Here is a 27703-nt window from a genome sequence, read left to right as displayed (position 1 = left end):
TTTGCCTTTAAGCGGTCTTTTTGCCTTTAAAAGATGCCTGTAATTGCTAATCGGGGCTCTCTTCCTCCTCGGAGGTGGAGAGCCCATTTGCACAAACGTCCAATAAACCCTCTTGCTAATTGCATCTGCCTGTCTGGGGTCTGAGTCTCTGGGGCGTCCACTAGGACACGTTGGCACCCGTGAGCCAGGGTCCAACACTAAGAAGAAATGGGACAAATGAGATATGAACAAAATTCCAGCAAGGACAAAACAGAAAACTATTTCTGTATGACTATCAAGTTGTTGAAGCTGGGAGATGCAGATCACTGACTGTAATCCACTTTTTGTTTAATTTGAAAATTAAAGAAAAGTATAAAGAAGAGAAATATGCCTAACATTTCACTGCCTGGTCTTAGCCTCTATTGATATTTTAGCATATTAGCTTTCCTTCTACTTCTATGTATATATTCCTATTAAAAGTTATACAAAAAAAAATACATTCATTTAAAGAATAAAATTAGAACACTGTAGAGAAACTGGGAGTACCCCTTGACCTATACTCAGGTACTTGCTTCTTCTCCCCACCATAACCAATACCATTTGTTTATATTGTTCTAGTCTATTTTAAATACATGCACATATAGCCAGTGTAAATGTATACACATATAAATTCATAGTAAATACAAAGTACCATTTTGCAGCTCTGCATTTTCCATATCCAGACACTGTGGTCAAGAAAAGCATCATGGAGGGGGAGGCAGAGCAGAAGGCACTCAGATGGGACTCAAAGCCAAGTAAGGCAAATCAGAGATGAATCTTTATTTAACCTACATAAGGTCACAACAATTTCACTTCCAGAAATATCTCCACTGTGACTGATTTTTAGTTAAAAATATCAAAGAGATACTGACTTAGCATATAACAGGAGACAATTCAGACAAAGCAAATGACTGATTCAGAGAGAGACCATGCTCTGGACACATCAGTATAACACTACAAATCTCATTTCCTGGTAGGGGTGGGTAGCCTACTAGTAAATAGATACAACAAATGAATGAGTGAGTAGAAAAAAGTACATAATAAAATACACAGTCAACTTACAAGGTAATTACTCTTTTTAACAGGCCCTTTGGCTTAATTTGGATTCTTCTTTCCAACTCATAAACGTGACCACTGATGGGATAAGTGTCCTTAGAGATGACACAAGATGAATACTGAAGATGGGATTGGTGTTTAGAACCAAATCAGTATTTAGAAACTGGCACCAGTGGAATTTAGAACTCCTGGCTCCAGGGGAGGACACTGAGGGATATAGAAGAGGATGCTCTTTATAAAGCCCCAGTTGGTGAATGCATGAGACATGCTTGAGCTGTGTGTTGCACACCTGGCTGAGTGGAACAGCCCTGGACCCTCACATCCTCCTGGATCTCTAGGACAATGACAGTGGCAGAAACAGTGCAGCTCCATGACCCCTGTCATTAGCACAAACTTAAAGGTAGCCTAAAGGATACCAGCCTCATCTCCCTGAAGCAGAAGGGGGCTGGAAACTGAGTTCAACCATATGGCCAAGAATTCAACCAATCATGCCTATATGATGAAAGCCCAATAAAAACTTTGGATACTGAAGTTTGGGTGAACTTCCCTGGTTGGCAATACTCTTGAGTGTTGCCTGTAAAGGAGGTAACACCATCCACGATTCTACCTGGAGAAGACAACAAGAACTGCATTCGGACACCATCCAGATCTGTGCACCTTTATTTTGGCAGGTTCTGATTTTTTGCTGTAATAAAACTCTAATCTTAAGTTTTAAAAAAAGTGACCAAAAGGAACATATGACAGGATTTTTACTTTGAAAAGCTTCAGAGTTAATAGTCCTCAGAGAGCACAATGTATGAAGGAACTCCTTTTACCTGTAATGTTCCTTTCCCAGCTTCCCTTCCCCTCCTCCCCTAAGGCTACATTATCAGGAATTTGGGGCGACTTCCCTGTTTAGTAGGACGAGGTGAAGGCAGAGGAAATGGGCACTGCAGCATTCTAGATATTTACTCATCCTTTTTCCTGGCCAAGGAGCCAAATGGCAGCCATTTAAAAAATCTGGAGTTGGGTCCTCATTTATATTTTAAAAGACTTTAGCTGAACTGGGTGATTCCATTTGTATTACATGGGTCCTATGAACACAGAACAATGAAATCTCTTCATAAATGTAACACCACATTTAGGGATCAAGAGTAATTGGTTAGGAAAAGACAGACACTTGTACCTTCTTATCACTAGTCGAAATACTGTTCCTTTCCCCTGCCCCAGCCAAGTCAATTAACTGACCCACTAAGGGCTTTAAGACATTTGGAGGGAAAGCAGACGAAGTAGAGAAGTAGAAATTTGAGATAAACATGACTTTTATTTAGTTCAAGATAATGTGTCTTCTAGTCTCTTGAATTTATTGTGGTGATGACCAGAGACTCAAAGCAGAAATCAGATTCCATGGATGAAGTAAGTCCAGGAGAGGCTTATGAAATTCATTTACAGACATGCTGAAAATACCCAAATTGGACATGGGGTATGCAGGAAAAACTCCTGCTACCACCTCAGGCCATGAATTTGCATAATTTTCAGAAGAATTTTTATAAAATCTCAGAAGGAACCTGTATGATTTGATTCAAGTCTATGATACAATGGTACACAGATTCATGAGCCTGTGGTCATAGTTTTACCAAAAATTTTACAAAACTATGGCTTACCAAAGTATCTGAGGAAGGCACCGATCATTTTTGCTAAATGGCAGTTGACCTAAACAATTAGGTAAAAGATGAAAATAGTGTGGAGAAGCTGAACTTATCATCAAATGTCTCTCTTGTGGACTGCCAGGGCTCCCCACTGTACTCTGTGTTCTACTCCCTACAACATTGTAACAACCTGCTATTATAATAACCTGTTGACCTGCAAGTCTCCCTAACATCCTTCCAGCCAACGTCTGTGTCCTGTTTATTGCTGCAACCTCTCTGCCCAACACAGAGGAGATGACCAATCGTGTTCATGAAGTGAATCAATGAATGAATGAAGAGTAGAGTGTTCCCTTCTAGAGTAATTAATTCTACCTTGCCTAAATTAAGCCCACTTCTTGACATGTGAGGAAATGAGTGGTTATATTACAGAGCATGCAGATATAAATGATTATCTCATTTAATGAGCTGGGACCAATAATAAAAATTGTTTGCCTGTTGTTCCTTAGCTACTGCTCTACCAAGTAGCCCAATCTGTTAACTGATATTAAAGATCTAATTTAATTAAATATTGAACAAGTCTTAGAAAACCTAGCGAGAGCACTCTGTTTAATTACCGGCAGAGGGCAAGCACCACCAATCTTATTCATCTGGTCAGTTCAAATTCTTTACAATGAATGTGGGCAATGAAAAACAAAAACAAAAACACAGCCTCTACTGCTTTTTAGGCAAGTCTGATGAGCTGTGAATCCAGACCTGCTCTGAAGACAGCAAAGACAAACAAGCCATGTATCATGTGGTATCAGAGAATGGAAATGAAATGGTACCTCAGTCCTTCCAAAGAGCTATGCATCATGAGGAACAGGAGAAAATGAACCACAAAAGACAGATTCCTCCTCAAGGAAATGAAATATATTGGGGAGAGCTGGGTGGAAGTGATCCAACATTTAAAGTCTACTGAATGGGCATTCAGAGGCAGCTTAGCAAATTCTACCAGATGCACAATTACTTTGAAATACAGAGAAATTAGTCATGGGTAGGTGTACAGATTCCTGAGGACATTTCCAGTTGAGGAAGAGACATGAGTTCCTCAACATTTTATTACTTAGATATAATGGAAATATAGATCATGTAAAACCTGAAAACTTGAAAGGTAATAAGTGTGATCAGAAAAAAGGCTGTCTAAGTGCTTTATGAGTATTAATTAACTTTCCTGCATTAGATACTATTCTTATTCCTGCCTCATGGTAGAGTCATCTGAGGCACAGAGAGGTTAGTAAACTTGCTAAAAGGTTCATGGTGACTTGGTATGTCAAGCTGTGACCCCAGATAGCTCTAATAGTATTGCCCCATTATGCTGTTTTTGTTTGTTTGTTTTTTGGATTTTTTAAAAAAAGATTTTATTTATTTATTCATGAAAGACACAGACAGAGAGAGAGAGACAAAGACAAGGCAGAGGGAAAAGCAGGCTCCATGTAGGGAGCCGGATGTGGGAATCGATCCCGGGACCGGGGGATCACACCCTGAGCTGAAGGCAGACATTCAATCACTGTGGCACCCAGGCATCTCTTTGTTTTTGTTTTTAAAGATTTATGTATTTATTCATGAGAGACACACAGAGAGAGGCAGAGACATAGGCAGAGGGAGAAGCAGGCTCCCTAAAGGGAGCCTGATAGAGGACTCAGTCCCAGGATTCCAGAATCATGACCTGAGCTAAAGGAAGATGCCCAACCACTGAGCCAACCAGGCACTCTCCATTATGCTATTCTTAACACTAACCTCCAGAGTGGGAGAAAATACTTGCATGAAGGGGGACTGGCTTTTCATCCTCTGCTTGTCTCAATCCAGGGCTGTCTTGCACATTAGTAACTCAAGTTTAGAGGAGGAAATTTATTCTAAACTACAATATGTAATTATACCTAAGACCAACATTTCCCTCACAAAACTTGTACCACCAGAATGTGCACGCTAAGAGCAAGCACACCTAATTAGGGCATTACTCATAACAACAAGGGAGTGTAACCCAGGAAATTCCAGGTGGTGTCGGCCTCAGCACTAAGTACATTTCATCAGCTTGTCCTGATAAAGTCTTTGCTGACTGGGATGATTTATGCCTGCTGATGCAAGTGTGGAGAATGGTAGCCCATACAGCTGGGGATGGAAAATAAGCTTAGGCATGTGAGTGCAGACAAAATCATGCTCCGATATGAGAGGTAGGAATGCTGGCCTTTCAATTATGACACTAGCCACAAATGAGAACAGGAGTTGATAATGTTCAAAAGTAGTAATTTCTTTCATATTCATAAATCATGGCAACCAAGAGAACTTGTGTGTGTGTTTAGAACAGAATGATGTACACATGCTGATCTTCCTGAAGACAGGTTATTGCCAAGGTGTTCTTTAAAAGTAAGGGAGAAAGCAATTGTGAAGGATGATGTACTTTCCCCCCTAAGTCAACTTTAGCTGTGTGCAGAATTGTCAGTCAGAGCACAGCTAGAAAGCAAGCTGCTAATATTGCCAGGATTGAGAAAGAGAGTATAGTTGGTCTAGTAATTCAAAGTGAAATTCAGAGGGAATGTTTCTGATTGAAGAATTCATTGCTCTACCCCAGATCAATCACAGATCAAATTCACAGCCAAACAAAGAAGTACTTGTGGGTTCCTGAGAAAGAAACTCTGTCTTTGGACAACTGAGTGCTTTAACCATTTTGCCAAACATGACTCCACTGAAACATGAGCTCCTTTAGCAATGCATGTATTTCCTAAGCAAGTTGTTCTCAAAGCTGCTCTAGGCCACAGAACCATTTGGTATGTTGGGATGAATGCTGGGAATGACATACTCATAAATACATATACACATATACACACATATGATCATCATAACCGTAATAAATGCAGTAGAGGTGAGGACATTTTACATTAGAATCATCTAGATAAGTGAGAGCAGATACTACAGATTTAAAGAAAATTTTATAGAAGAAGCTGCAAAGGGGAAAATTCTATATATTTCTGCCAATTATAAAATATTACTAGCCTATCTTAAAAGAACATTTTAATTGAGCTTGGGGAAGATGTGCATGTCCTGGAGAATGGTATGAGAATCATTGCACTGATATAATTTTACCATCCACTTAGATTTGTGTTTCTGAGAACAGTGTTCTCTTAAAATCTTACCTGCACACCTCAGCACTTCAAACTACTCCCCTTTTGAGAATGACTTCATGATTGGAAAGGGATGGAGATTCCCAAGACTAGAGATGCCACAAAACTCTCGGGGCTGCCCTTGGCTCTGTATGCTTGTTTGCATCCCGGCCCCGCAACCTGGGGGAAAGACTCGGCTGTGTGGGACCTGGCGTGCTCACCCTCCTCCGGAGCCGGTCCCGCTCCTCCCGGATGGCATTCATGGTGGCCTTGGTTCTATTCAGCTCCTCTTCTTTACTGCACAGCATGGCGGTAAGGCTCTCATTCTCTTCCCTCAGCCCGGCCAGCTCCTTCTCCCAACGAGACCGCTCTTCAGCCAGGTTGGGATACAGGTCCCGGCCAAGTACCCCCTCAATCTCCTCAACTGTCTGAAAAACATAAAGACAAGCCCAGTGGGTTCCCTGGGAGAAGAGGGAAAAAATGGGCAGTATGGGAGCGTGTGACGACAGAGGAGCGGGTTCTAAGGCACTTTCACTGCCAATGGTAATCATGACTACCCACCCCTCCCCCCAATTACCCTTTCCCCATTTTCAGATAATGGCTCCGTCATTCGCCTGGGTCACAGTCTGTGTTTCCAAACAGTCCCCAGAATAAGAACAACATGGTCCCTTCATGGTACATTTGTCTACCTTTGGCTTTCACGGCCTCATCTACACAAGTGCTGAGGTCCTCCGATGCATGTTCTGGAGTTGGAAAATACATATAACCACACAGCAAGCACCTTAGTGGCCTTTTCATAGTGCAAATGTGAAGTGGCAAACAGCATGCAAGAGCTAAATTGAGGTTTCTCGAATAACAGGCCTCCCATGTTGCAACTCCAGGAGACCAGAAGTCACATTACCATTTCCAGCTTTTAGTGTCACACTTCAGAATTCAGGGGTTCAGTCCCAAGATGTGAAAGACAAAAATAAACCTCGGTGACACAGAAAAGATGAAGCTCATTTTGGATGCTTCTGAGGCAGCAGGGATTTAATTAATTAATAAGACAGCTATGAGCTAAAAAGATCAGAATCTTAATAGTACTTGGAGACTGTTTTTTTTACAAATTCATTTGAAACACATTATTAATGGAGAGGAGAGATGCATAAAGTTAGGGGAAAAAAAAAGAAGTAATTCTGCTTGCTTTCAGAAACTATTCATTCACATCCATTGCCCTTTGGCATAGGAAGCAGAAGCCAACTGATAGGGAAAAGATGGATGATTACCATGTAGGGTAGAAGACAGATGTGAGGGGATGTGAGGAGAAACAGGTAGTCTCAAAAATGCAAGAATGTGAGGGGATTACACCCTTGGACTCCCACATTGGTTCCATGATGAAGTTACCCAAATCTTGCCACGACTTTCCACACATGGGGCTTCATCCTTTCCTTAGACCTGAGACTCTTAGCCCCTATCAGTCGATTCAGGTCCACTCCGTTCTTTGCTGGCTGGCAGAAACCCTTGAGCCCCTCCTGCTCTCTCAGTGTCGAGGCTGGGGCTAGCACCTAAGCGGACATTACAACTGAATACAAGGCCTGGGAGACTCCAGCCAAAGAAACACCAGTGGCTGCCGCCCCAAACCACAACAACTTTTTATTTATAATTGAGATGAATAAGATGGAAAACCAGCTGGGTTATCACTGTGAATTATGGTTTACCTTGAGATACCACAGCTCTTTTGTGAAATCCAGGATTCCTGTGGACAGAAACTTGGACCTAGTGTCAAAGACATTTTTCAATAACATGTCATGTTTTCCCTTTATGTAGGCTCCTCACAGAGGAATTGCTATGCCTAGGCTCCTCAGCTGTGGTGAAGTTATATACAGATAGCAGAGGCCCTGATATCAATAGGCCTTGGTGTTCCTATTGCTCAGGAGGAGTCAGTGCAGATGCAGCACATTCCTCATCTGTGCTCGCTAAGCACTAAGATGGATGGCTATGCAAGGTGTGGCTGAGGCTAGTCCCGTGTGCTCAGGACACACGACTCATTCAGTACCTCAACTTCCCTCTTGTTAGCACCATGAATTGGTAACTTCTGAACTAACAGTCTAGAGGTCTTAAAGCTTAAATAAAATGTCCCAGTTAATCCTACAACTCACAAGTGCTGCATGATGGGCCACCCTAAAATGATATGGTACAATACAGGTAGTCTAAGAATTTTCAAGGAAATCCTCATTTCTGATGCAAAGCCAGTGATGATCTTGACTGCTGACATGACTTTTTTTTTTTTAAGATTTTACTTATTTATTCATTCATGAGGGACACAGAGAGAGAGAGGCAGAGACACAAGCAGAGGGAGAAGCAGGCTCCATGCAGGGAGCCCAATGTGGGACTTGATCCCAGAAACCCAGGACCACATCCCAGGCCAGAGGCAGGTGCTAAACCGCTAAGCCACCCAGGGATCCTGATTTTTTTTTTTTTTAAACATGACTCAGCCCAACACAAATTTATAGGGCTCCTACTTCTCCCTAGTGGTCCAATGTACAGTATGGTTTTCTTAGAAACATTCATTCCTAACAGGTATTTGAGAAAACCATGCTTCAAAGAAGAGAGATCTGATCATTTCCCTCATATGCTCTCAGAGAGCCAGACCAAGGGTGGGAAGTATATACCTTGATGGCCAAGTCACAGTGCTCACTGGCCGTGGTGAGCTGCTCAATGCGCCTGTCCACTTCGGCCACGGAAAGGCTGCAGCTGCTCTTCTTCCTGCAGCAGACAACATTCTCCAGGCCTGTCAGCACTCTCTGCAGCTCTGAGTTCAGGTCACTGCAATTATCTGTGAGTGAATGTGGAAACGATGAGTTAAGCAGGCAGGTGGGTTAGGAATGCTCTCTGTTTCACTCAGAAACAGAGGAACCCAGTCGGGTAAGACAGAATGGCAATAGAGCTTGATATTCTTGGCTTTAATGCTATGTGGCCTCATGTCATAGGCTACTGGCACTGTCTCTGAGCCTTAGAGCCAAGGTAAAGCCATTATTAAGGAGTTTCAGACCATAGCCACGCCACTCTAAATGCTCTAGTCTTTCACTGGAAGGCAGCTGTGTCTCAAATTCTTTGGTACAAACAAGGAAAGGTCTCAGAAGGGAGCTGCTTGGACTTCAGAAACCTTCTGGTCAACCCTCCTCCTTAACCATTCAGATAAGTATAGACTCCAGAAAGACTTTTAGCAAAAATCTCAGAACTCTACTAAACAAACAAAACAAAAAGGCCCAGAGTGAACCGAGACACTAGGCATTTTTAAAAAAATAAAAACTATAAGAGATAATTTTTGCCTCCACTGAGCTTATAATCAGGACTATTTTCTGATATGACCAATCAATGTGTTATACCATTGCAATTTAACCCACTTTTCCATCAGGGGAAAAGTAAATTATTCTAATAAAGTTCATATTGTTCTCCAGGTAAAAGTCCTGTAAACCATTCTAATATTTGATTCTGACTTAAAAATCTGGGTTACTTTTTTAAATGAGAGAGAGTGCATGCAAGAGGCGGGGGGCAGGGTGCAGAAGGAGAGGGAGAGAGAGAATCTTAAGCAGGTTCCATGACCTGGAACTCAATCTCACAACCCTGAGATCATGACCTGAGCCAAAATCAAGAGTTGGATGCTTAACTGACTAAGCCACTCAGGTGCAAACCCTGGGTTACTTTTAATTGCTGGATATCTAGGACCTGATCTGGGAAGAAAAATTAATTATAATTTTAGTATGAGCTACAAGTATTTTAGAAGATAATTTTGTTGGGAAAAAAAAATCCCCTTTAGGTCAAACACAACCTGCTATTTTGGATTACAGCAAGAAGATGTAACTTATAAGCCATCTCTAAAAGTGCATTCCTCCCCTACCTCCAGTCTGTCCCACATGAAAGAAGCTCAGTCTCTTCAATTTCTCTTTGTTCCTTCTCCCTTCTTGTCATAGGTTCCATGCACTAAAACAGTCCATTGCTTTCAGTGCTTATCTTTGGAAGATGTCAAAAAACTCAGTACCACAGAAACAGAAAATATCGGTCAACCTTATTTGACTGCCTGGATCTCCAAGTTAACCTGAATCTAGAGAGACGACAGCCAGAGGCTTTCACACCAACCAATGGACACAATTATTCCCCTTCTCTCACATCTGTTCCTTCCCATCTCTGTGAATGACACTACCATCCGCTCAGTTACTCAGGTTACCTGTCAGGCAAGCTTCATTTCCTTTGGCTTCACATCCTAAACCCAATCCATCTTGGGAGTGCAACCTCCAAAATGTATCCCCAAAGGCACCTCTTCTTTCTATCTCTACCGATACCACCACAGTTCAGGCTACCATCATTTCTTCACTGAATCACCTGAACAACCTCCAGCCTCCATTCCCCACAATGCAGCCAAAGTGAGCCTCTCAAGGACATAAGTCAGATGTTACTCCCCTAGCCCAAATCACCTAATGGCTTCCCTCTGTCATTCAGCTTGGGTCCAAACTCCTCACCAGAGTCTGTAAGACTCTGCATGCTCAAGACTGATGATGTTCTCAACCCAGGCTGTACTGTGGAATTTACTATGGAGCTTTTATAAATAACCCATGTCCAAGCCACAGCCCAGACCAATTAAATCACAGCCTCTGGGGGTGGGGCTGGAGCACTGAGAAAAATTTTAAAGTTCTTCAGATCACTCTCCTATGCAGTTAGGGTGAGAACAACGGATGCCTCATTTGCCCACCACCTCCTCATTCACCCTACTGCATTCACGCGTCTGACCCCTCCATCCTTGAAGCATACTAATAATCTTCTGTCTGCCCCAGGGCTTCTTTTTCCTTTGCTGTTTCCTCTGCCAAGACTGATTTCCACCCAAGTCTCCATTTACTCAAGTATCCGCTCAGATGCCACCTCCTCATCATACTCTTCCCTCTCTAAGGCATGGGGTTTCCAGCTCTCTCCCTGCTCAGGCTCTACCCCATTATCCTATCATCCTCATAGCAATTACCGCTATCTGATCTGACTTATGTGTTTATTATCTGTTCTCTGCTGAAATATGAGCTCCAACTAAGAAGAAACTTTGATCCTCCTCACCACTCTATCTCCATCATAGAATAATGTAAGCAATTAAGACTTATTTTTAAGTGGGCAAATATGAAGCTCGTATCATGTATTTAAGAGACAGACAGACTGGAAACACAGACTGCCAGTAGCAGCATGTTTTACATCAACCTTATGTTTTTTTCATCATTGCAGACCATTCCCTGAGCTGCTAACAAGTGGTAGACATTCCTTGCTGCAGAAGGCCCTCTAGAGATGGAGTACAGGTACCCACTAAAAACTCAAGGCAAGGTCCAGGGCATGCAGCTGAACTGTCTCTCAAGCACATTAATTCTAAGTAATAATCAGAGAAATTTCTCCAAATGGTCATTTACCTTGAGGTGCAAGATTCCTGGTACACTGAGCTGGAGTTAACATACACTCCTGAATTATTTGCATTATTAAGTGTTTATGAGAGGGATGAGGAAGAAAGATGCCTGTGTTCAGCCATTCCATCTGGAGTTCCCTAGTACAGCTCCACCTAATACAGTGATCACACTGGGTATAGCTGCTGATGGGCTCTGTTGGCAGGACATGAACTAGGCTGTATGATGATGTTGGGCTATAGGAAACAGGAGGGAGGGTGAATAAGTCTGGCCAGTACTTTTAAATTTAATTTTATTTATTTATTCATGAGAGACACATGGAGACAGGCAGAGAAATAGGCAGAGGGAGAGGCAGGCTCCCTGTGATCATGCCCTGAGCTGAAGGCAGAGGCTCAACCACTGAGCCAGCCAGGTGCCCCTGGTCAGTACTTCTTTCTCATCACTTAACTAAACAGGTGCTGAGTACTGACCTCAGGTAGAAGCAGGGTACAAAAATGAATAGGAGACTCTCCTCAACCCTGAGAGGCTCACAGATGTACGAGGAAATGCCATAGTCCCTTCTCTTAGCTGTCTACTACCACCCTGGGGAGAGTAACCACAGAGAACGTGGCACTAGTACAGGATAGAGAATCAGGAGATGAAAAGGTTATGTAAATTAATACACAGACTGAAAACAATTGAGCCTCTTCCCTTTGCCCCAAAGAGCACCATTAATGCTTTCTTCAGTCTTAGGAAGCCAAATGTATAAATAAGGCACAGGTTGGATGGTGAGCCCCACATACTCTGGCCTGTTATCCACAGAGGTCTGCACTGTGGTTCTACACAAGACCCTAGTGATCAGGTGACATGTGGCTGTCTTTTATCATTCTTCAGTTTAGGAGGACAAGGTGGCTAGGCTGGCAGAAGCAGCTCTTCTGGGTTCCCCGTTGGAGTGCCACCGCACAGCACCAATCACTCACCACCATTCACTCTGAGCATCAGTGCCACTCCATACAGGGTGGACTTAGCTTTCAGAGTCTGTGGCATATTCCTCTAGATATTGACTTGGCATCAATTCTAAATTCCTTCTCCTGACCCACAGTGCTCTGCATCATCTGGCCCCTGCCACAAACAAGAGCTTCAACACCCTAGGCTGAGGCAGTGGGTGTCTCTACAAAAGGCAAGAGAGATTAAGAGACCAGAAGAGCAGGATAAACTGAGACAGGCACCAAGTATTTCAGACTATGCAAAAGGTGCCTCATTTACAAATCAAAGCCACAATGAGATATCACCTCACACTCATTAGGATGGCTACTATTTACAACAACAGAGAATAATGTGTTGGCAAGGACACGGAGAGAAACTTAGCATCCCTGTGCCCTACTGGGGGGGAATGTAAAATGGTGCAATTGTTGTGAAAAACAGTATGGCAGCTCCTGAAAAATTGGAAATAGAACCTCCCTCCCATCCAGCAATCCCACTTCTCAATCCAATTTCAAAAGAATTGAAAGTAGGGCTCAAATAGATACTTGCACACCCATGTTCTTAGACACCTTATTCAGAACAGTCAAAGGTGGAAGCAACCCAAGTGTCCATTGACCAATGAATGGATAAACAAAATGTGGCAAATATACACAATGGAATGTTATTCAGCCTTCAAGATGAAGGAAATTTGGACACATGCTACAATATGGATGAACCTTGAGAACATTATAGCAAGTGAAATAAGTCAGTTACAAAAGGACAAATGTTATATGATTCTCCCTAGATGAGGTATCTAGAGACATAAAGTAGAGCTTACCAGGGGATGGAGGAATAAGGCAGTACTGCTTAACAGGGTTTCTGTTTGGGAGGATGAAAGAGTCCTGGAAATGGATGGTGGTGAGGGTTGCACAACTCTGAATGTAGTTACTGCCACTGAACTCCACACCTGTCACGTGTGGAGTTCCACACCATGTGGTGTGCTCCACACCAGCACAAGGGCCACATGGAGGCCAACCCACTGCAGCATCTCAGGCTGTATTGTGATTTAAGAAAGGTGATGGCTTAGTCCCACATGCAGAGGACAAAGAGGAGGCCCTTCGCATAGAATACACATTCTTTTAACAGAGGTTATTTTTATCTTTCCAAAGAAAAATTTGAAGTAAATGTAGCTAACACCCACACATAAGGGGCAAACACAGTGATGGACCCAAGGAAAGGCCAAGGATGCAAACGGAGGCTCACAGAGCTGCTGGGGGAGACTCTCCCACTTAGCCCTGAGCTTCCTGGCAGCAAGAGCAAAAATGAAATCTCTCCTGTCAAAGAGGAAGCATTCCAGTTTCACAAGAGAAACAATGTGTTTTTAGCAACTGATGCTAAAAGAATTTAGGGATATGGGACTTCATATGTGCTGTAAAGCAATGTGATTGCCAGGATCCTCAGATCCAGATCCAGTTTCACACAGAGGCAGATTTCATATGCTTTCTTCTTACGCTAACCTTCAATTAAAATTAAGCTGTGGGCCACTGAAGTAAAATGGGAAGGGAATTCTGGGAAAGAGTAAAAGTTCACACCATTTTGGCACTGTGCCTTCCAGGGGTCTGATTTGCTGTAAAGATGAGATACAGGGGGTGCCTGGGTGGCTCAGTGGTTGGGCGTCTGCCTTTGGCTCAGGTCGTGATCCCAGGGTCCTGAGACTGAGTCCCACACTGGGGTCCCCGTGGGGAGCCTGCTTCTCCCTTTCCCTGTATCTCTGCCTCTCTTTGTGTGTCTCATAAATAAATTTTTAAAAAAGTCTTTCAAAAACAAAAAAGATGAAACAGAGAACACAGATGAATAAATGGAATGAGCATCTCCCTTTGACCAGAGGATACAGACTAGCCACATGCAGCCCAGTATGCATGTTATTTGGATGGCAAGAGTTGATATCTGGCACAGTATTTTTGCTTTTCATTTTTTGTTTTTTAAGAGTTTTGAACTAATTGTCAACATTTGAAAGTCATTAGAATTTAAGGCTATTTCTTGTCAAATCAGGTCTGGCAATACTGGCCCTGGCTCCTCCACAGCCATCTGTGGAGCGGCCAGCAGCTGGCCTCTTTGGACTCAACATGGCCACAGTGGTCCTCAGCCTCCCTCACAGCCACTCACCGGTGTCTGTCTGCAGCCCTGCCTTGGCTGTCAGTTCTTAATATGACTTCTCCCAGCTAGATTTCTGAGGAGCCCAAGACAAAAGAGCTCAGGTTAATTTTTCTCATAAGACCCCAGAGGCTTGCGTTTTTATGTTGTTGTCTGAGGGAAACCTAAGTACTAGGAGAATCTGGAAAGAGAGTCAGAGGGCATTCATGGCTATGACAATTAAGCTTAACCAGTATTCTTGCTTGGTTAGACACATACACTAGTTTTCTTCTTTCTCCCAGAGGACCAACTCAACCTACCCCTTGCATTCCATACAAGAAACTATGCTAGACATGGTTCATTTTGAACCAGGTGTCAGAGGCTCTTTGTTCTTTTTTTTTTTTTTTGGACCCCCTGTAAAAACCCTAATCCTGATTAAAACATTAGACATTGGAAACACTCCCTTCATCCACCAAATTCTGAGCTGTGCACCTGCACCAGAATGGACCTGCTCCAAAACACAGTCTCTGTCTCAAGAGTACACAATTCCAGGGCTTCCATTCCAAAGTCAATGGCCATGTGTCTCTGGAAGCCTCTCATTCTCCTCTTCTTAAGGGCTCTTTTTCGAGCTTCACCTTGAAATACCTTTTTCTAGGAACCTTTCCTGATTGCCTATACGTCTTTAAAAAAAATTCCTTAATATTTTTCTGATTATAGTATAGTTGACACATAATGTTATATTAGTTTCAGGTGTACAACATGGCAATGGGACAAGTCTATATACTATGCTCACAAGTGTAGCTACTGTCACCCCACAGCGCTATTATAGTATCATTGACTATATTCCCTATGCTGTGCCTTTCATCCCTGTGACTCATTCATCCCATAACTGGAAGCCTGCATTGCCTTCTCCCCTTCACACATTTTGCCTATCCATAGTCTTGTATTTACTTCTTTCTTTGAGGCATCACGTTCCCTGTAATTATTAACTGACAAATTGACCCTACTAAGCCCAACCCTGGGGACCAATGACTGTTTATTAGTCCTTTTGTGTTCCCAGATGCTCACAACAGAGGGCATGGGATACTGCTTGGTAAAGACTATCTGAGTTGAATGTGTAAAAGAAATGAGGGGCTTTTCACACATCAGCTTTTAAAAGCATCCAGTTTTTGTTAGTCTGCCCACCGGTAAAAAATCATCAAATCCAAGACCAATCTTGTGGAATACCAAACTCTGCTAAAAAGGCATAAAGCATTCAGTTGGGTGGATGTGTCTACTCAAGTAGCAGGTGCAAGGTACAGTGAATCTGAGCTGGTCTGAAAACAGAAGTAGCTGTAGCCTTGCTGGGAACAGTCGAAAGGCCTTACCTGTGCAGTACAGCAGCTCAGAGCATAACCATAATCCCCACAGCCTTCCAAGGCCACGTCCCCTTACCTCTGTTCTGACTGGGCACACGTCGTGCCTTGTAAGGCAAGTCAAGTAGAGGAAGGAGCTACAGATTCTGTCAGCATCAACCCAGACGTTCTGCTTAGGGGCCAGATGCGATGGCCTGGAGATATGACAGTCCAGCCCATGTTGTGGCTCTGAGGCTGACCCAGGAGGGCAGTGGCTTTCCTGTATAAGCAGTTCCCTCCAGGCAGCACACAGCAAGGAAGAAGCAGAACCAGAACAAAGCCACACAGAAAATGAAGAAATGGAGAAGACAGAAAAGTCTATGAGAAAGGAGTATCCACGTAAGTTGCACCCTGCATAAAATACCCAGAGCCTGCGTCTCCTGAAGACAAGAGGATGCAGAGGAATGGTTTTGTTATGGCCTAAAAACTGGTACATTGTTATTAATGGGCAAACATGAACTTCCTGTGGCAATACAGTAGTGAGGGCACATCATCAATGAAGTATATTCTTGTGAAAAATGCTAACCTCAAATCTAACACTAAGAAAACAATCAGACTGTCCAGGCTGAGGGACTTTCTAGGATACTACAGACCTGGTTTCTTCAGAAAGGTCAAGGTCATGAAAGACAGGAAAGGTGGGAGATCTGTTCTAGATTAAAGGAGCACGAAGAGACATGGTAACTAAATATAATGTGTGAGCCTTGACTGGATCCTGGATTCAACAAAAGCAACAAAAGATATTAATGGTAAACTTGGGGGAAATTTGAATATGGACTATATATAACGTTCCATCTGGGTTAGAATTCTCGGGTATGATAAAAGTGCTGTGGTTAAAAAAGAGATGTTCCCTGCTCTTAAAAGGTTTGTGCTGATATATTTAGGGTGAAGCATCATGATGTCTGCAACTTACTTTCAAATAGCTCCGAAAAAAAAATTCTGCATATGCACAAAATCAAATGTGGTATAACGTTAATGACTAGTGAATCTAGGCAAAGGGTTTAGCGGGATTTGTTTTACCATTTTTGTAAGTCTGAAGTTTTTCAAAATAAAAAGTTGAGGGGGAAATAAATACCTTACCATTCAATGCCAGAAGGTCTGACAGAGTGTGGGTTACCAGAGTCTAGATGTAGTAGGGTGCCCTATGATGATCCATTTCTCAGTGCAGCCGTGGGAACAGGAATGCTCTCCTGAGACTGTCACTGCCACACCCAAATTACACCCCCTACCCCCACCCCCAACGACAGGCATGAGCCAGAGTGGGAACCACCAGCCATCACCCTGGCTAGGTCCTAACTTCACTCAGAGGGATCGGTTTCTTTTCCCAAAGGAAACAAAGATGTATTTTCAGGACTTCTAGTTCAGCCAAATCTTAGCCTGAATTTGTTTTCATTTTTGCTATGGTCACTTTGCAATTTTAATGCATTTTGTTTCACTACAACATCACCCCTGACTTCTGTCCCTCAAGCTCACTAACCTCTGGTCTTCAAGGAGTGCCTGGATCTCCCATCTCAGCTCAAGAGCCCTTTCAGACAGGCCCTTGTCTCAAGCCCTAGAGAGCAAATAGCAATAGCCCTAGTGGAGTATAGGCAGTACCAGTTCCAGACCCTGGGGCTCTCATGGTAGCAGGAACAGAGAATTTCCAAAGCTTCCAGGAGAAGGAGGAAGATGTGCCTCTGACATCCAAATGTGATCAACATAATCCTTTTCCCCAGGAACAATGGTCACAGTGCTGGTTGGGGTAGTAGTAACACTAGTGAGGTCCCATATTGCATTCCCATTACAGAAGAAAACAGGCTTTTTCATAGGCTGGTCTTGGAAACAAATACTCCTTTATAATGCTGGTTTTAAGGAAAAAAACATGTCATGAGTTTCAAATAACCAAAAAAAAACCCCAATCTAACCTGAAGAGACATGGTCTGCTTAGAAAATTAACTTGTATCCTTGTATTATAAAAGGAGCTCCTGAATTCCAACATGTACAGGAACTCATTTTTGAACACACGTGGTTGATCAGTGCCTTGCCATTTGTATCTTATACCCCAAGTGTCTTTGGGGGAACTGAACAATTACTGAGTACAACTGGAAGGAAATATTCCAAAGTAACACAAACTGAAGTGGGGCTGTGACCTTTCCTGCCTTCAAGATTGATCACTGTGTGGAAGGTTCCAGAATGTTTTCAGGTGGACTTCTCTGTCACTCTTGTCTTGCTGATGTTCGCACACCGTTTTTTTTTTTTTCCCAGCAATCATGATCTTATTCATCATAAGGATGTAAGACTGTCATTCTGTTCATTTGCTCTCTATGCAACAGCTAAACAAAGTCTTGACATAGATTTTATAATGAGCACACATTCATTATTGGCTTTGGGGATCTCCTTTGATTTAACTTTTGACATTGCTCTTTAGTCTCAAAGCCCCCTGAATTTTCAGGCCATCAATGGCACATCTAAATGCAGACAAGAATATCATTCCTTTTTTTTTTTTTTATTGGAGTTCAATTTGCCAACGTATAGCATAACACCCAGGGCTCATCCCATCAAGTGCGCCGCCTCAGTGCCCGTCACCCAGTCACCCCCACACCCGCCCACCTCCTGTGGGACCCAGGAAATTTAACAAAAATCCCCTACCCCTAGACAAGCAGAACAGGACTAACTCCATTTTGTGCTGCACGTGCCACCTCCTGTATGACCCCCACATGACCTTGCTTAAGGCGTTGCCCCACTCTAGTCAAGCCGCTGGGCACACCCTAATCGGAAATCGGCTCATAAAAATGTAACCCCGCCCTGTGCCCACCACAACTGCGTGCCAGTTCTGACCAGAGTGATAGGCCAGTTCAAATGGTCACTATAGGGTGAATCGTGATTCAGTTGGCCACCTGCGTGTGGACCGACATGACTGTGCAACTTTCTATGTGTGTTACAATCCCACTGGCCACGGCAAGCTTGAGCTTGCAAATAAACCCTCGTGCGCTTCCATCAGTGTTGGCTCCTTGGTGGTTTCTCGGATTCGCAATCTTGGGCACAATACTCCCTCTCCACCACCCCTTGTTCGTTTCCCAGAGTAAGGAATCTCTCATGTTCTGTCTCCCTTTCTGATATTTCCCACTCATTTTTCCTCCTTTCCCTTTTATTCCCTTTCACTATTTTTTATATTCCCCAAATGAATGAGACCATATAATGTTTGTCCTTCTCCGATTGACTTATTTCACTCAGCATAATACCCTCTAGGTCCATCCACATCGAAGCAAATGGTGGGTATTTGTCATTTCTAATGGCTGAGGAATATTCCATTGTACACATAAACCACATCTTCTTTATCCATTCATCTTTCAATGGAAACCGAGGCTCCTTCCACAGTTTGGCTATTGTGGACATTGCTGCATAAACATCGGGGTGCAGGTGTCCCGGTGTTTCACTGCATCTGTATTTTTGGGGTGAATCCCCAGAAGGGCAATTGCTGGTTCATAGAGCAGATCTATCTTTAACTCTTTGAGGAACCTCCACACAGTTTTCCAGGGTGGCTGCACCAGTTCACATTCCCACCAACAGTGCAGGAGGGTTCCCCTTTCTCCGCATCCTCTCCAACATTTGTGGTTTCCTGTCTTATTAATTTTCCCCATTCTCACTGGTGTGAGGTTGTATCTCATTGTGGTTTTGATTTGTATTTCCCTGATGGCAAGTGATGCAGAGAATTTTCTCATGTGCGTGTTGGCCATGTCCATGTCTTCCTCTGTGAGATTTCTGTTCATGTCTTTTGCCCATTTCATGATTGGATTGTTTGTTTCTTTGCTGTTGAGTTTAATAAGTTCTTTATAGATCTTGGATACTAGCCCTTTATCTGATATGATATGATATATCTTCTCCCATTCTGTAGGTTGTCTTTTAGTTTTGTTGACTGTATCCTTTGCTGTGCAGAAGCTTCTTATCTTGATGAAGTCCCAATAGTTCATTTTTGCTTCTGTTTCTTTTGCCTTTGTGGATGTATCTTGCAAGAAGTTACTGGGGCCGAGTTCAAAAAGGGTGTTGCCTGTGTTCTCCTCTAGGATTTTGATGGAATCTTGTCTCACATTTAGATCTTTCATCCATTTTGAGTTTATCTTTGTGTATGGTGTAAGAGAATGGTCTAGTTTCATTCTTTTTTTTTTTTTTTTTTTGCCCGCAGAGATCAGTGGGTGTATTTGAGGTAAATTATGGCGTCAGGAAGAACCCAACGTGAGGCTCCTGGGGGTCCTAAGGCAAGGCCCAGCGAGGTTTTTGGTCCTGATGAGATCATCTCACAAGTGGTCACTGCAAGTGCTAAAGCGGGGGGCAGGCCGTCCTGGCCCCATGGGTCCAGTGCTTGGGGGCAGGCCCACGCCCACAGCGTGGGTGGCCAGGCTGGGGACCGGGCGGGACCGGGCGAGACCCGGCGGGACATGGGGCTAGGCCAGGAGCCCCGCCTCCTCACTGCAGACAGCTGGGCCGCTCCTCCGAGGAGCTGAGGAGCCGGAGAGCCGGAGAGCCAGAGCGGGTCGCACCCGCCTGCAGCACTCAGATGCACTGCTCCTCGTCACGGTCGTTCAGCAGCAGAGACCATGTGTCCCCGCCGTCTTCGGCCGCAGCGCTGTGTCGGGACAGCTTGTCGGACTTCAGGGAGGACAGAGACACCTGGCTGATACGGCTGACCTGGTCCCAGGGCATGGCCCGTGGGGAGTCCCACCGCCGGTCATCCATGCCAACGTGCACGCTGACCTGGGACGCCATCAGGAGCTTCATGCGGCCCTGCGCCTGGGCCTCGTACCTCTCCAGGTCGGGCTTCTTATAGCACTTGAGCTGCAGCGATGAGGACACCACAGACACGGAGGAGGCCGCCATAGCCGCCGAGCCCATCCACATATGCAGCACGACGCTGATGGGCATGAAGACCCCTGCCGCAATGGGTATCCCGACCAGGTTATAGATCAGTGCCAGCACCAGGTTGAGGCGTATCCTCCACAGGGTCCTCTTGGAGAGGTGAATGCTGGCCACCACGTCCAGCAGATCGTTTCTGATGAGGACGACGTCAGCAGCCTCGATGGCAACATCTGTGCCCGTCCCGATGGCAATGCCCACGTCGGCCCGGGCCAGGGCTGGAGAGTCATTAACCCCGTCTCCCACCATGGCGACTTTCTTTCCTTCGTTCTGGAGCTCCTGGACCTTGGCCACCTTGTGAGACGGGAGCACCTCTGCAAAGACCTTGTTGATGCCAACCTGGGTGGCAATGGCTCTGGCCGTCCTGCGGTTGTCTCCTGTGATCAGGACCACATCCACACCCATGCTCTTGAGCATGTGCAGAGCCAGGGCTGCCTCCTGCTTGACGGCGTCGGCGATGGCGATCATCCCGCACAGCACACCGTCGATGGCCACCAGGATGGCCGTCTGGCCTTTCATCTTATGGTCCGCCATCGCGTCACTGATGTCGCTGGATATGGTCAGGCCGTTGCGCCTCATCCATTCACGGTTCCCAATCAGCACGGAGAAGGTCTGGGGCATCTCATCTGTTTCCTCGGGAACGCCGCCAACCATGCCCGGGGGAGCAGCCTGTTTGCTCTGCTGGCACTTGTCGGGGGCCAGGATGCCCTCCATGCTACTGACTTTGCAGCCAATTCTGCAGCCTGGCACTGCCTGGAAGTCCGTGCAGTATCCCAAGGTCTCCGTTCCAGTTCCTCTTTACAGTACTTGGTGATGGCCACGCCCAAGGGGTGCTCGCTGCTGGCCTCCGCGGTCCCCACCATGGCGAGGACCTTCCTGAGGGGCAGCGTGGCCACATCCACCAGCAGGAGGACCCTCATGACTTTGGGGACCCCGTGCGTAATGGTGCCAGTTTTGTCAAACATCACGGTCTTTATCTTGTGGGCCATCTCCAGAGGCTTGCCTCCTTCGATGAGAATGCCATTCTGAGGATCCCTGGGTGGCGCAGCGGTTTAGCGCCTGCCTCTGGCCCAGGGCGCGATCCTGGAGACCCTGGATCGAATCCCACATCGGGCTCCCAGTGCATGGAGCCTGCTTCTCCCTCTGCCTGTGTCTCTGCCTCTCTCTCTCTCTCTCTCTGTGACTATAATACATAAATAAATAAAAATTAAAAAAAAAAAGAGAATGCCATTCTGGACGGCCACCCTGGTGCCCACCATGACCGCTGTGGGCATGGCCAAGCCCAGGGAGCAGGGGCAGGCAATGCACAGCACTGTGATGGACGTCTGGAATGCAAACCGGATGATCACCTCCGCCTCGGAGATATGCTTGTTGGGGGTCTTTGACATCTAAGCCTCTTCTACCAACTTCACAATCTGAGCCAACGTGGTATCGTTGCCCACGTGGGTGGCGGTAACGAGCACAGAGCCATGTGCATTCATGGGATCCGGCAATCACCGTGCTCCTGGGTTTCTTTGTGACAGGCATGGCTTCTCCTGTGATGAGGGACTCGTTGGCCATGGTATTGCCCTCCAGGACTTTCCCATCCACCGGGAACTTTCCCGCGGGGACCACCTTGATGACATCGCCCCGCTGCACCAGCTCCATGGGTACCTGCTCCTCTCTGAGGATCGAGTTGTCCTCGCCAAGGGTCACGACGGTGGCTTCTGTGACTTGGAGAGACAGGAGTTTGGCAAGGGCTTCTGAGGTTTTGCTCTTTGCTATGCGGTCCAGCCACTGCCCCAGGGCAATGAAAACAAAGAGCATGGTGGGGGGGCTGTCGAAGAAGGTCACAGGGCTCCTCTCCGCCCTCTCAGCCATGGCCACCACCAGGATGATGAGCGAGTAGGTGTAGGCGATGCTTGTGGCCAGCACGATGAGCACTTCCATGTTGGCCGCCCTGTGCCTCAGAGACCTGTAGGCCTGGACGTAGAAGTACCACCCGCCAAGGAGCTGGACAAAGGTACACAGGATGAAGAAGATGAGATTCAGAATGGACAGTCCTGGAATGACGTTGTGGTCCCGGACCATGGACTCGTGGGGCATGCTGCTGGGCACCAACATGTAGATCATCAGACCCATCACAGGGATGCCGAACACCAGCCTGCACAGAAAAGACTTCTACTGCTTTGTTTCCACCTTGTGGTCCAAGTGATGCGTGTTGGGGTTTCTCTGGGCCGGGGAAGCATGAAAGCCGATTTCCTCGATAACTCTGACAATATCTCGTGGACCGATGATTTCAGGATCGAACTTCACGTGGGCTTTGCTGGTGGCAAGGGCCACAGAGGTATAGGTGATGCCGGCCATCCTCATGAGTTTGGACTCTATGTTGTGAACACAGGATGCACAGGTCATCCCCGTGATGATCAGCTCCAGGTTGCCATCAGAGCCCGCGTAGTCTTCCAGCACCATCGCCTCAAAGCCTAGGTCCTGGATGAACTGAGCGATCTCCAGTGGCTGGATGACGTCTGGGTGATACTTCACCTCTGCCTTTCCAGCCATCAGGGCAACCAGCACCGAGTCGACACCTACTTCTTTCTGCAGCTTTCTCTCTATGTTGGACACACAGGATGCACAGGTCATGCCTGTGATCTGTAAAAAACACTTCTGTGCTGCCACAGGGGTAGAGGCTGGTGGGGACCTGGACAGGCGGCCAGGGCTGTGGTTTCCAGGGAGCCCCTCAGCGTGGGGAGCCCCTTCCTGCACAGACACAGGTACACCGGCTGTGGTGTGCACCGAGGAATTCCCCACACTGTGGTTTCCAACATGATTGCTCTGACCGTTTTCAGAGAGGACTGAAGTCTCAAATCCCACCTCCTCGACGGCAGCTTGGAGTTCTTCCGGGCCAATTATAGAGGGATCACAGAGCACCACTGCGGTCCCTTCAGCCAGAGAGACAGATATTTGCTGCACCCCTTCCCTCTGGGAGATCAGGCCTTCGATGGACTGGACGCAGGACGCACAGGTCATGCCCGCAATGGCGAGCATCACAGTATTGCACCTGCCCGGTGCCGGGGTTCTCAGGGTGGGGGCGGGGGCGGCACATGCCGAAAACCTGTTACCTGTCTCACTTCCTGCTGCTGCTGCAGGAAGAGAAACTTAAAGTTCCCTGGTGGGAGAGCTTCAATGGCCCTCTGCTGGGCCCCTGCGGTGACACGAGAAGGGTCGTACTGTACTTGGGCCGTTCTGTTCTCCAAGGACACTTGTACATTCTGAACCCCGGGAGTTGGCCTATATTCTCTTCAATGTTCAGGACACAAGACTGACAGTGTATTCCGTCGACTCTCAGCTGCAGGGTAACCACATAGCTCCCTTGGTGGCCCAAGGTCTCAGAGTTATTGAGATTCTGGTTATCAGAAGTCAAAGGCATCTTTGGGTTGGCCCTCTGTAACTGCCCAATATCAATGGGTCCCAGGCTTACAGGCGCCACTCTGTTCTTGATGACAGCTTCAAACCCCATGTCGTTTACATGGTCCCTGAGGTCCTGGGGTTGAATAAGATAAGGCTGGTAAGTGATGACTGCCTCCTGGGTGCTGAGGGAGACCCGGACTCTTGCTACCCCTTGCAGCTTTCCGAGCTTGCCTTCGATGGAGCTGACACAGGACTGGCAGGTCCTGTCAGGGCCTGGGTGCCCTCCACCCAAAGTCTGACCACAGCCTCGAGGCCAGGCGAGGACCTCGAGGGCCAGGAGGCAACCTTTCCTTCTGCAACGCTGGCCTTGAAGCCCAATGCGACGGCAAACCTGCGGCAGGCTCAGAATGGACGGCACATACTTCACAGTCGCATTGCCTTGTTCCAGGGAAATCTTAATGTTCACGATGCCTTTCAAACTGGAGATCCTGCCCTCGATGGACCTTACACATGACTGGCAGGTCATACCCAGAATGCTGATGGTGCTGGTGGCCATCTGAGGAGGGCACACACTGTCCAGGCCACCTTCGTAGCCAACATTGTCAAAGGTGAAGCTCTGCTTCATCACTGGTTCCCAGGCACGAGTGGGGAAAGAAAGTTTAGACGGGATATGCTTCCAGCCAATGGGCACCCTCTCGCTCATCACACTGCATTTGGCACCGAGGACCTCTGCACACGGCCCCACGCGTGCCCTCAGCGGCCCCCAGCCCGGCCGGCGAGTGCCGGAGCCCACACGTAAGCACCTCCGCCTCTGGAGCCCAGCGCGCTCCCAGGAACCCTAGTTTTATTCTTCTCACAGACTGGTCTTGTCTGACCAGGCTGGCTCAGATTCCAAGAAGAAAGCACACAGCCACCTCAGAGAGTCCTCTGGTGAGTCAATGTGCAAAACATCAAGTCTCCTCTGGGCTTGGTTCTCAGGGATGACCAACACCGTGAACCTCTTGGGAGAAATTAAGCTGCGGAATTCAATTCAGGAGGGGGTGGGGGGAAGGCCACAAAGGGCTTAGCCCATTCCATCTACCAAGACTACCCAAGGCGCTGTCTTCAGCCCCATCTAACCTTTCCAAGGTAGGCCCTGGTTTCTCCAAGTTTCAGAATCAGGTTACAAATAATCTGTCTTTTAAAAATTCTTTGCTGGAGAATGACTGGCTATCTGGTCCCTGCATTCCTAACAAAATGCAAATTTTCTCCAGATAGGCTCCTTTTCCCTTTGTAAACATTTCTCTCCAACCCTGCAATCTTTTTTTTTTTTTTTTTTTGAGGAGGTAGGGCTGCCTTTCCCTGCCCGGAACCCCCTTCTCTTCACTGGGAGTGGCTGCTTGACACTTTGGAACATTTTTCCTGAAGCCATTAAGCCTCATCAGCCAGGAAACCAGGAAAATCTGGCTTTAATGTTAAACATATTTCATAGTCACAGCTGTGCCAAAGAGCCAGGTTTCATGTGTAAATTCTTCCTTGGTCGTCCTCCAAAAACTACCCATAAGGAGGAAATCTCTATCTAAATGATCCTACCAGCAAACAAGGTATCATATGTTTCCTTTCATTCCTAAGGGGATAGTAGTTTAGCATTGCTAGATTCCAGAAAAATAAGAATTTCTCACCTGAAACCAGAAGAGATCTCAAAATAAGGAGCAGAACCCAACACAGGCTGTGCAAAGGCCCATTGGATCAAGGGTTTTGCTTTATGAACAACTACTCCAGATGAGTTCTGCTGTTCCATTAAGAGAATTGGGAAAGCAGCCTGCTAGAGACACACCACACATGCACTAACATGCGCACTGCCATAAGCCCATGTACACACATCTGTGTTCTGCTCTATGGCGACACCCAGAATCATTTGGCCTCAGAGTGTTGTTTTCTAAGATGGAGGTCTGCAAAATCTCAATGAACAACAAACACTCTGCTATTAAGCCAGATGCTGTGATGGTACAGCTGCTCCCTAAATTCTCCCATCAGCACTAGAGACTTCGAAGGACTGCAGGAAGCAGAGCACACTAACCATAGGCATGTTTCACTATTTAGGCAGAGGCATGTAAGAGCAAAGCCCTCCAGAGACATAGGCACCAACCACAGCAACAATTGATTAGCTGTGTGGCCTTGGACAAGTGACTTGACCCCTCTGAACCCTGTTATCCCAATTTTATGGATGGGGAGCTTTACTGGGCCTCTTTTCAAGGCTGAGAATTAAACAGGAGGAATGCATGTAAATACTTGACACAAAGTAAATAAGGAAAATATGTTACCTATCATTGCTGGCCTCTCTTAACTAGAGCTCTTTGCCAAATTGAGGGGAAAAAAGTTCCAAGCCACGATTCCTTCCTACCTTGTCTTTGTCATTTATTTACCTTTTCCTCCCAAACTGTGACCAGGTTTGAACAGAGCAACTTCTTCTAAGATGCAATGTGACACTGCCCTGATCCTTCTCCTTCCTAGGACTGGTTAGGTGAGTCAAAGCACTTTCTAAATTGCTGGTTTACTCCTTCAAGGCCTGAGGACAGTGCCCAGGAGCCAGCTTACTGAAGGGGCAGCCAGACTCTGATGCGTGGGGTTTGAAAACAATTGACAAGTGCTTTCTGATGAACGGAATAGATTGGACTAACTCCAGCTATCTTAACTGAAGATCAGCAAATATAATGCAAGCAAACTCAAGCAAAATCCAACTCAAGAAAAACCTTTGGGTGGATAATGCAAGTTTGCAAATATAGCAACCATAATGAAATGGTTGCTTTTTAACGATTTCCTATAGTGGTGTTATATATGGAAGCTTTTTGCCCTATTGAAGCAGTTTAATTGGAAAATGGCAAAGGAGTAAGAAGAGGAAGACACACAGTTTTGATGAGCACACACACGACTTGGAGGGGGGCGCTGCACTCCACAGCAGCATTGATGTACCCCTCCCTCCTGGCCGTCCTGTGCCTGCCCTCCTTGAGAACCCTCCCTGGGGACCTGGCAGGTGCAGGCCCTCTGCCTCCTGGGCTCTCCTCCTGCCCCTGCTCTTTCCCTGCATCACTTCCACCCATCCCCCAGCTTTCTGCGAGATACAACCTCAGGGATGGATTCACCAATGTTCCTGCCATCCTCCCCTCCACCCAGGGTGCTGCTAGAAGCCCCTGTCCACCTCTTGGTGTGGTCCTTACCCCACCATGGTCATCACTCCCTGTTTGCCTGTCTGCATCCTCCAGAGAACTGTGAGCTCCAAGACGGCATTCACTTCTACTCGGCATTTGGTGCCTCCTCTGTGCAGATGCCATTACAACTGGCAAACAGGATAGCTCTAATCCCTGCCTGCACGGGGCCTGCATCCTAGATTCTAGTGGGAGGGACCAGCTACAATGAGTATATACGATAAAATAAACGCACACACAACGTACCCAGGAAGTGCTAAGTGTCGAGAGAAGAAATGAAGCCAGAAAGGCAGGATAGTGCCTGGCAGTGAGGAAAGGCCATAGTGCTCAACCAGGGCCAGAGGAAACCTCGGATGGGCTCAGGGAAGGAGCACTTCAGGAAGGAGGAGCAGTGAGACAAGACAAGTCAATTGGGTGTGAGGGGCAGCGTGGAGGCCAGTGTGGCCAGAGCTGGGAGTAAGACAGGGATGGGAGGGTGGTGGGGACGGTGCGGCCCAAGATGGGGGATGCCAGTTCTGTGGG

The 27703-nt window shown here is 46.2% G+C and overlaps 2 protein-coding genes across 9 annotated transcripts in view; both read right to left on the bottom strand.

Annotated features, from left to right (window-relative positions):
- MCC (MCC regulator of WNT signaling pathway) overlaps positions 1-27703 on the bottom strand; it is a 309780-nt gene that overhangs the window by 94493 nt on the left and 187584 nt on the right. For all 8 annotated transcript variants that reach the window (XR_005986779.1, XR_005986780.1, XR_005986781.1 and 5 more), the window contains 2 exons: positions 8491-8654; positions 6061-6267 (listed from right to left, as the gene is read on the bottom strand). Coding sequence is in view for 5 of the 8 variants with exons in the window: in XM_041748456.1 (XP_041604390.1) it covers positions 6061-6267; positions 8491-8654 (371 nt within the window). In the remaining 3 variants the exon portion in view is untranslated. The remainder of the gene's footprint in view (positions 1-6060; positions 6268-8490; positions 8655-27703) is intronic.
- On the bottom strand, positions 19869-24814 carry LOC121486951 (copper-transporting ATPase 2-like). The gene is given in 8 exon segments (XM_041748459.1): positions 19869-21397; positions 21400-21636; positions 21844-22087; positions 22089-23743; positions 23746-23871; positions 23874-24273; positions 24276-24372; positions 24374-24814. Coding segments are annotated over 8 exon segments (4236 nt in total). The 5' UTR covers positions 24700-24814; the 3' UTR covers positions 19869-20246.

This window comes from Vulpes lagopus, chromosome 3, assembly GCF_018345385.1.
Source record: "Vulpes lagopus strain Blue_001 chromosome 3, ASM1834538v1, whole genome shotgun sequence".
Taxonomy (NCBI): Eukaryota; Metazoa; Chordata; class Mammalia; order Carnivora; family Canidae; genus Vulpes; species Vulpes lagopus.
The sequence above is the reverse complement of the archived record's forward strand: the minus strand, read 5'-3'. Positions and strand labels throughout refer to the sequence as shown.